At 36.3% G+C, this 10,401-nt stretch overlaps 1 protein-coding gene and 1 long non-coding RNA gene across 3 annotated transcripts in view; one reads left to right on the top strand and one right to left on the bottom strand.

Moving 5' to 3' along the window:
• Nucleotides 1-4,681: 4,681 nt before the first annotated feature.
• Nucleotides 4,682-10,401, top strand: part of LOC109541866 (putative malate dehydrogenase 1B) — a 9,382-nt gene continuing 3,662 nt past the window's right edge. Inside the window, 4 exon segments of the mRNA XM_048661490.1 lie at nt 4,682-4,763; nt 4,765-4,833; nt 4,899-5,102; nt 5,160-5,503. Coding sequence (XP_048517447.1) covers nt 4,698-4,763; nt 4,765-4,833; nt 4,899-5,102; nt 5,160-5,503 — 683 coding nt within the window. The 5' untranslated portion in view covers nt 4,682-4,697.
• Nucleotides 8,328-9,382, bottom strand: LOC125505441. 2 transcript variants are annotated; one of them, XR_007282169.1, is made up of 2 exons: nt 9,256-9,382; nt 8,328-8,896 (listed from the first exon to the last, which is right to left on the bottom strand). It is a non-coding gene; the product is annotated as an uncharacterized LOC125505441 (long non-coding RNA). The 2 variants fall into 2 exon arrangements; XR_007282173.1 differs by lacking the exon at nt 9,256-9,382 and adding an exon at nt 8,962-9,240.

The following is a 10,401-nucleotide window of genomic DNA, read 5'->3' as shown; positions in this document are numbered from 1 at the left end:
CAGAAATGACCGCGGTGCGAGGCCAAACACCACCTCGGCGGTGAGGAAAGGGTTTTAGTGGGTAAACAGCTTAGCTGGAGTCCCACACATACCAGCGCGACAGACCACCAGCTCTGGGAGTGCATAAAAGAGCATTTCCCAAACCTCACCGGAGAAAAAAAAAAGTCTTGGCGTCTTGCGCTACTTGCGCTTAAATGTCTGATATTCAAATTTCGTGTGACTTTTGTGACAAATCCACTAGAGTTTACTCACGCACGTTGTTATAACTGAATCAAGTTACCAATTCTCTATCAATGATAAAAAACGATAAAAACGAACTCTGTAACTCAAAAGATTATTGAGCAGGGTTAAAAAAGGTGGCGTCATGTTTCAGTCGATTTCGCCATAAAAAAAACAGACAAAACTAAAACTATTGACTTTTATAGTTCTGCAATGGCATTAACAAAAAACATAAAACTGGAACCCATATTTGCAGATCCGAAACGGTTCTTTGAAGACAAGCTTCAAATGAGCTTGATGTAAAAATACAAAGCCGCCCAAAGTTTAAAAATTTCAGTTAAATTTGTGAAGGAATCAATGGTTTAATCGGAACCAAATCTACCCTATCAGTAAGCCGATGCTTCCTGTATTGATTACTGGATCTCAAATTTCCATATCTGAAGCGGTTCTTTAGCGAGTTTAAAAATTAACTACGAAAGAACCAATTTTGAATCGATACCAAATCCACCCTACGAGTTCTTACCGAATGCTGCATAGTGCCACCTGGAAAGAGAAGAAAATGTGTGTTGAAATCAACAAAGCAAAGAGAGAGAAATATAAAGAAACCATAAAACTTCAGTTGTTTGTTGGAACAATAAACTCACTAAAAGTTCAAGCTAAAAGCTTTATAGATTAGGGATCATTATTACCAGCTTTTAGCAAGCTGGCACCCCATCCTCCATTTTCTACCTATTAATCCTCAAGTTTACTATACTCATAAACTATCGGACTTGCCATAAGGGCCATAATAACCATAAGGGTCAATATTTCCCATTTAAGAAGGCGATTATCGACCAATTTCGCATACTGTCGGTAGCAAGCTGAACATTCATACACTTTTTCGAGAAAAAAGACACCGAACCACAGAATAAACATGATTATATGATCATTTAATTGTTTGCCGTTTCATGATTGAATGTTCATAGTTTCGCCCTTGAATGATTCATGCTTTACTTGGCAGTGCGATTTCAGTTTGTTTATTGTTGGCATTTTTGTAGAAAGTGCCTGTTCGCACGGCAATATTTCCAAAGGCAAATTTCAGGTTCCCACTTAACGAAAGTCAACAACCTATCCCGATCTTTTACTATTTTAACTTTAAATTTAGAGCCATTTACATTTGTCCGAATTTCACTCATCTGTGATTAATACACAACGACAAAAATAAAATTAATAACGGAATTACTTCTGTTTTTGTAAAAATATTGACTAAAGAAAAAACCTGCGAATAAATCACTTAAAAATGAAACTGTTGCTCAATTTCCGATCGATGATAGAAACCAACGAAATTTCAACTTGGTAATTAGAAATGTCCTTTAAAAGTTCTGATTTCAAGAATTATTCCGCCACAAGCTCAATTCGAGTTGCGACACATTGAGGCGCGATGAGTTATAACTCACCAACTCATAGAGCGGCATCAACTCAAAAGCGCAACTCGACACAGTGTTATCCAGGCCTAATTTCTATAGACGAAAACTGATGTTTTATGTGGTAAACTTATACTTTTATAGTTATTATCAAAAAATAAGTCTAAAATCTATTGATTAAATAAAAGAATGGGTGCCCAAACCACTCTTTGCAAAAACAGGATTTTTGTTATTTTCACCAAACAGCAAAACTGAACATTAACATGTGACATTATCGTAATCAGAAGAAAAGCTGAATTCAAACATGTAAAAATCTAAGATGGCACCCATATAAAAAACAAAGTTGATGATGGTTGTCGAGAATCCATAAGTCGGATTTTAGATACAACATCGCCACGTTGTAGAAGAGAACAATTTGCGCGTCAAATAAGCTAAGGAAAAAATAAAAACTATTTTTTAGAATTTCAATTTTTTCTGGATATCTAGAAGTAGCAGAATTTTTTTAAATTTTTATTGAGCATTTTAGTAAGCTCTAGACTGCGCGACTTTGCCCTAATTTAACCAATCTCGATTCTAGTATGGTTACCGAGACCCCCATTGCTGATCTCCAACAGCGGACACCCTGTATTTCTTGTCTGCGATAACCTATTCACTTTATTACCGTGCTAAACAAATTATATTGGGTTCTGTGTCAAAAAAATTATCGAATTTAAAAATTCTATTAATAAAAAGAGAAATGACTGAAAATGCTGGAATATCATGATAGAGAAGTTTTGTCCCAAAAAGAAAGCAAACACGCACTGATAATGTTGGATAATTTTGGATTTAATGTATCAAGAAATGGAGAACAGGTTCAATAATTTTGATGATCAAGACTTTTTCGAATTGTGTAATTTTTCATTTCATAACTAATCGAAATATTTGTTACATTTTTGTGAATTTTTATTTGGAATAGCTTACAGCCGATAAACCTCAGTTAGTGTAAATTAAGTTAAAGTAAAAAAAATCAAGTTTAAAGTTCACTCGTCAGTCATCTCTATTTTAACTTCAACACTTCAAGCTTTCACAAAACCATGTGAATAAAAGGACACAAAAAAAATGTATAAGAAAATTCATAGAAAATCACCTAAAAACCCTAGGTGGACTTATTGTGCAAATAACTCGAAAACGAAGGCAGATACGAAAAAACTGCAAGAGAAATTATTATTTTTTAAATGAACAACAAATTCCTACATTTGTTCGATCGAAGTCAGTGGCACACCACAAAAAAGTTCAGAGGGTAAAAGTGGGGTATGCCTCGAGAAAAAACACCCTGTAGATTTTTGCAACCGGTTGCTGAAGTGCAAAAGAACCCTTAGGACCACGCAAGGACACAGGATATACAACAGAACCGAGAAGTTATTCCTAAGGGAAAGGATCCACAACGTGAGAAGTAAACTAGCAGCAACAGAGAGCGAACTTCTAAACGTCTTCGACAATCTGGAAAACTGTTTGCATTACGCTGACTGGAATAAGATCGAAGGAATAAGAAAGAACAGCATGCAAGGAAACGAAGAGACAAAAGAAGAAACGATGACACGTTCGTGCTATGGAGGCATGGACGCAAAAACCTGGACATCTTCCTCGATCATCTAAACAAACCGCACCCAGATCCAATTTACCATGGAAGTTGAACAAAACCACCAACTGGCCTTCCTGGGTGTTTTGGTGTGTAGGCAGGGGAGTCGTTTGGACCATAAGGTATTGCGGAAAAAAGTGAATCCACTATGAAAGCTTTCCTGCCCTTTGTTCCCAAGGTTACGGACATAATTGGGAGGTTCGTGAGGAAACACAACATAAGAACAGTCTACAAGCCGACAACAAAGATCCGAGAATGTCTAGGGTCAGTAAAAGACAGGAGACCCCCCCCCTCGCATCTGCAGGAATCTACCGGATTCCATGCTCCTGTGGAAAAGTCTACATAGGAACTAAGAGATCGGTTGCGACGAGAATAGAACAACACCGACGGAATTGTAAACTGGGACATGTGGGAAAGTGAGCAGTGGCGGAACATTCCGTCAGCGATGGAACACACAACATCTATTTCAGAGAGGCACAGATCCTGGCCACAACAACAGGCTATCGCCCCCGACTAATACGAGAAGCCATTGAAATCTACAAACACGACGACAATTTCAACAGAAAAGAAGAGACAATGGCGCTGAACAAGATATGGTTTCCAGCACTCACCAACGCAAAAACAGCAAGAAAAAGCAACAGCTCAGGACAGGAGAGATCCAGTACACCGGAGGATAGCAACCGCCAACAGAATGCGCATGCTCCGATGGCACAGGCTACGTCATCACAAACCACGTCAGCGCAACCGGTGCATAAATACGAACTGCCCCCGAGGAATCGCATCAGAACAGTGTAAGCCTTCAAGCAAACCACTTCTGAAGATGCAAGCCACTCGTGCTTGCGAAACGTCAAGAAGGAATTCTACCCAACGACGGCCTAAAAACCCATTAGTTTCAAGGAATGGCCTCGAAAGTCTATCTCTCTTACAATGTACAAAAAACAACTGTGCAATGCGGTCCTGGCTTATTTCCTTCTATCGTTTGAAAACAGTTCAATGGCTGAACATCATATTCTTTCAAAGTCAATGAAAACGTAAAAGGTTCAAAGTGCCGCCTCGAGAGTGACGCTGCTGTATAATCTTTATGCTGTGCCTACGGGCAAAGGGTAGCCTACGTTCAAAATTTGAGCGAAATATCGCACAAACTGTAGGAGTTAAAGAGAAAATACCAATATTTTTAAAAACTTTAACACCCTGTATCTCGTTAACCATGGGCCTGACGAAAAAAACTTAAATGGAAACTCGACTTGTTTTGAGGTTCTCTACACGCCCCTGCTCTGTGTCCATAAGATTGTGAATCACCCTGTATAGTTCAGTCAAACTTATGATTTCGTTTTTGCAACACCTCCAGAAGAATGTTGCCAATTTTGAATCACCTTGTATAAATCTATAAATAAAAACCAGATTTCATTGTCACAGTAAATTTATAAAATACGTGACATTTCAATTACAATTTTGAAATGTCATTTTATGCAATTTGCGGAAATCCCGACTGTCCTCATTTCGCACATGCCTGTTACGTAGCTCAATAACCTTTTTGAACATTTGCCTAATTTCAAGTACAAAAAAGTTGAAAAGTCGAAACGAGACTGGCCGGTAATGAATACTTTTCCAAATTCAGATTTAAAGGGCATTTTAAGAGAACTTTTTTTTTGTTGAAGGATTTTGTTGCAGACTTGAACACGAAACATAGCTGGTATATGGTGAAAGGCCCAATCATTTGGAAGGAAATCAGTATGTGGGGTGGCAAACCCTACTTAATAGGTGGGTTGGGAGAGTTTTGGGAGTATTGCTATTGTTATTATGGATTGGAATCTTGCATTCCAAAAGAAGACTTAGCCAAATTGGCTCAAGACAATCTAGCGGTAAAAAAATCTACAACCCACCATGTTCACATCGCAAACCCCATATTTTTCCGATAGTTTTTTAAAGAGCAAGCATTTAAAAAATCCCAGGAGCACAGGAAATATAATATGGTGATAAGCATATTCCTAAACTCGAGCGAATTGGGCGAACTGGCTTATTTATTGGAAGAATTTCTCAAAATTCCATGTTTGCTTAATGGCGACGGGTTTTATGTTAAACTCTTTGAACAAGACATTGAAAGWACCGAACTACAAAARGACAAGAAGTGTTTGGAAGATTATGAAGAGTACTACAATTCTTTAGCAATATTTRGAGATAGACCACTTTTGGAGATTGTGAAAAGCGAATATGATGCTATCGCTAATTGCGATTTCCTAATTTTCATGGAGGATTTTTCAAGGTAAATTAATACAGTATGTTCCATAAGAATAAAAATGTTTGTGGGGTACAGAGTGTTGACTATATCGTTCTTTTATTAATATGTAGTAACAGTGAGTAGTGTGTGATCAACTTACTTATTTTAAATGGAACACTATATATATTATTACCTACTGTTGTGAATTCTACTCCATATTCTAAATACAGGGTGTCGCAATAAGGATGGTAAGCGGCTGTATGTTGGAAAGTATGTGTTGTAGAGTGATCGAAAAAAAAAATTGATAGCAAACTTGAGGAAAATAATTTGCTGGAAATTATTTCGAAATTTCTCAGATGACCACTAGATGGCGTAATTGCAAACGGTATTTTAAAAAGTCGATTTTATACAGAAATTGTCCAGATATAAGTGGAACATCTAGTAAGTTTAGTCAAAAGATTATTCAAAAGTAATTCCTGGGTTCCAGTCAATTTTGTTGTTTACCATTTAAAGTATTACAAAAACATTTCGGTGTTTTTCTCCGGTACCATCAAATAATTTTCACACGCATTCGAAAGCAAAGAAAAAAATGAACCAAACCGCAAAAACCGCATCTCAAAATAATTTCTGGAATCGAGTTAATACTTGAAAATAATAAGGGTTGCCTAATTCAAATAATTAAAGTAGGAATTGTCCCTATAAGTTAAACATCTAGTAAGTTTGAAAATAATGGAAAAAACAACAACAAAATAAAACAACATTTTTTCTTCCCAAGCCTACTTTAATTATTTGAATTAGGCAACCTTTATTATTTCTAAGTATTAAATCGATTACAGAAATTATTTTAAGGCGCGGTTTTTGCGGTTTGGTTCATTTTTTTCTGTGCTTTCGAATGCGTGTAAAATAACTTCATGGTTGTATTTCAAATTTTTGTGAAAGATTAAAACAAAGAAATTTTTTCGAACAGCGGATTTTTCGAAAATGATTAAGATTGCTGTTATATCACATATTGTAGAGTTTTTATTGCTCTTTCAATTAATAGTAAAAACTTTGGAATCGGTGAAGCCGTTTCGGAGTTACAGGTTTCTTTGAATTAAGCGGTTTGGGTTAGTTTGGGGAGTCCCCACGCTTTATTTGACAAGTTAGGCAAAAAGTTCATAAGGAAAGTAGTACGGTTTTTTATCATATTTTGACTAAACTTACTAAATGTTTCACTTATAGGACAATTTCTGTATAAAATCGACTTTTTAAAATACCGTTTGCAATTACGCCATCTAGTGGTCATCTGAGAAATTAAAAAATAATTTCCCGCAAATTCTTTTCTTCAAGTTTGTTTTTCGATCACTCTACAACACATACTTTCCAAGATACAGCCGCTTACCATCCTTATTGCGACACCCTGTATATTTAATGTATAATCTCCTATTCCTAATAATAACCGTTTTTGAAATATTTGAAAATTTATGTAAAAAATTACATCTGCAGCCATTCGAATAAATATTAGTTTTTCCTATAAGCGAATATGGTCTACTTAAGTAGAGACTCAAATTTATTTGAGTTGCATTTCTTGTCGAGAAGGCCTTACTTTAATGGAATTTCGACAACATTTAGAAAACTATTAAAACGAAGTGTTAAAAAATAAGTTTCAAAATGACCGAGAAAACGCCAAAAATTGTTTTTTCCAAATCCTCTATTTTTGATAATTTCATCTTTTTCAGTATTAAAAATAAGGGTAATTTTGTGTAAGGTTGTCTATTCCAAAAGTGTTTAGTTTTCGAAATATTGCCAATTTAATGTTTTTATATGGCTATTTTGCAGCATCTTTTTTTAAATCCTGTCATTCTTAGTTGCCATGACGAAAGTGGCCATTTTGAATACAACAAATACCAAAGGAATGGTTATAGCTGTCAGTTACTTTTTGCAAATAATTAATAGTTATGCCCGGACGCATAAATTATACAAACAAAGATTACGTAAACTTATTTATTGCCGAATTATAGATAATATGATACAGTTATATTAAGAACCGTTGATTTATTATTAATTATTATTGTATCAATAATACGTAATTATATCCAGACAGAGGCGTGCGGTGAAATTTTAGGCAAGAGAAGCAATCTTTAAATACACTTTTCCTGCCACCACTACTCCTACTACTATCTCTGGATTCCCACAAACTGCAAAATCAAACGTAAGGTGAATGCGCACAGTGCGTATTTAATCTACACAACTGCTTATCCAGTCCGTGGTATTTCCATTGCCTACTACGCTCCATTAGTCTGACCTCAGACGATGCCCGCGCCGAAGGACTCTATACACACAAATGAATTGTCGTATCTTTTTAGCATTGGTCCTAGTTTCATTCTGTATTTTTCTAGAAATCTGCAGGTTCTAAGCATTAATATTAGAAAAAAGGAAGTACTGCTGTCGTTAGGAACTATTTTGTTGACTACATTTGATACATCGTTCTTACTTTTCCTTAAATTAAACGTTTTTCAACCGGCAGGTTATGTTTTCTAACAGCTGATTGCTGTTGGATACGAATGTCTATATGCCTTGCAGACAATTTGTGGATTAAATACACATCCCGACCTGTTAGTTCCTCGATTCTAATGATAAGTTAACATTTTCAGTGTCTGCAGGTCACGTGGCACAATTTTATGCTGTAGCGGATTGCTTTAAAGAAGACTGTGCATAGTTAAAGAGGGGTGAAAACTCTTAAGAGAGAGGCAATGTCATTGAGCTAGTGTTCGCTACCGAAGACTCGCCTACTTGACTTAAAGATGTGAGAGCCAGTATTTTGGAATGCCTTTATTTGGCACTCAAAGTGGACTGTATTTATTTTATAATTATAATGACGACCACTGGGTGTTTTTTACGATACTTTATTTGTGCCTTTTTATAATCGAGTCTCTATCAACAACTACCTTTTTGTTGCATGCAAACAAACATTTAAATATTGCATCAGTAGGAAAATACATAAATACTAAGATGCCATTTCCTTTTATACTTTCGATTAAAAAACGTTCAGATAAATTGTTAAGTTCTGTTGACACTTCCTGTAGTTATTGGAGAAAATCATTTTCAGCATCAGTTCGTGCTATAGACTTAAAGGTTTCAGGAATACCTTCCGTCGAAGTCGAAAGTTGTGGCTCAGTTTCAGGTCTGTAAAATTATGTTTATATGCATGTGATTATATATAAATTACAGGAATTTGTAGTTATTTTGTACTCAAGTGGTAGCTTGGTATTTCAGCTCCGACAGATATTTTCGTTCTGCTAATTTTTCGGGACTCCGTTGCCTTAACTATTTTGCGATAAGTACTGTATTACTACAGTACCTTATGACCAAGAGCTGTATAGGGCCATTTTAATTATTTCCATCAAGAAAATGACAACTGCATACAAAGGCACCAGGACCAGGATCTATAGAGTTCACCTGCAAATCATTTTCAAGTACAACATACGGTATGCCAACAACAACAAAAGATTTACTAAGCGTACCGACTTTGCCCATCGATTTCGTGTGGGTGGGTCTTTTGGAAAACGAAAAAACGAACATTTTCACGATCATTATAATTTGTATATTCAGGAGCCCAACACATAACCATTATTCTATAACATTTAAATACAAATAACAGGTTTTAACACAGTTAGTAATACGAAACCTGCTATCCGTTCACATCAAGTTTGAGGTTACCAAGACATTTTCGTCGAAAATAAAGAAAACTGCTAATAATTACGTTATGATTTCAATGTAGAATCGTTGCTAAGACACTCCTAAATGCAAATACATACCTTAGAATGCTTCTTTTTCTTCACTGTTAAGATAATCAGCACACTTTGAAAACTTCGTGTTTTTTGCTTAGATACAGTTTCTGAATCTGTCTAATTTGTGACGTCACCACTTAAGGAGCGTATTTGTTATGGAGGCTCGACCCGTTTAGTAAGAATTTTGCGGTTTATTACACAATGAATAAAATAAAATAATAAGACTATTTTTCTAAACTTTCGGTTGGTCGACTTCTAGAGAATTCTAGGCGAAGCAATGTTTCCTTGCTTCCATGGACCGCACGCCCCTGTATCAAGGACATAAAGCCGTTTTTTTCTTTAAATCTAGGGCTCTCTAATTTTTATGGTTGCCCTTATGAATTGAATAGGCACTGTTCAATTTGTTTAACAGCACAGCGTGAAGGTTTTTGTTTTTGTGGGCATTGAATGGCAAATGTGTCACAAGTTCATGATTTAACTTTACCCCATTCTTTTTGTAATACACAACTTTACATAAATTTACCCTTATTTTTAATACTGAATAAGATAAAATTATTATCAAAATTGGGGGTTTCAATTTGAAAAAATGTAATTTTCGCCGTTTTCTCAACGTCATTTTGAAACTCATTTTTTACTTTGATGGTAGTTCGGCAACATGGCTGACCAATATGCGATTTTCGGCTGCACGTACCTTGCGCGCGGGCGTGTGCGCGTGCCACAGCAGACTGTAGGGTAAAGAATTACCAAAGATACTAATTTTATGATAGCACTAAAAGTTACGAAGGTACCTGATTGAAGTCTCGAAGATATATTACAGGGACCCTGTACAGTTTTAATCAGCTTTGGCCGCTAGAGGGCCAAATTTGAAATTGGTTGATTGGGCACGAATCTGACCATTAAAAAATGGTCAGATTCGTGCTTCCTTGCTCTGGTTGGTGCAGGCTGGTCTTTGCACCAACGAGAGAGGGGGCGTGGCTTAGGCTATTTACTCACTGAAACTCCCAGGGGTTTACGCCACAAAATTCATCGTTGCTCATCCGATGAACAATACTCCTAATCTGCTTGTCTGTTTTCAAATTTGGAACAAAGTGAATCATCCTCGCGTCCCAACTACAGTGTTGAAGCTTCGCTGCTTCGTGTTTTGCCACCCCACCGGAACCACGTGTTTACACA

Source organism: Dendroctonus ponderosae, unplaced genomic scaffold (genome assembly GCF_020466585.1).
Source record: "Dendroctonus ponderosae isolate FM_Combo_2020 unplaced genomic scaffold, Dpon_F_20191213v2 Dpon_F_20191213_1, whole genome shotgun sequence".
NCBI classification, from domain to species: domain Eukaryota; kingdom Metazoa; phylum Arthropoda; class Insecta; order Coleoptera; family Curculionidae; genus Dendroctonus; species Dendroctonus ponderosae.
The sequence above is the reverse complement of the archived record's forward strand: the minus strand, read 5'-3'. Positions and strand labels throughout refer to the sequence as shown.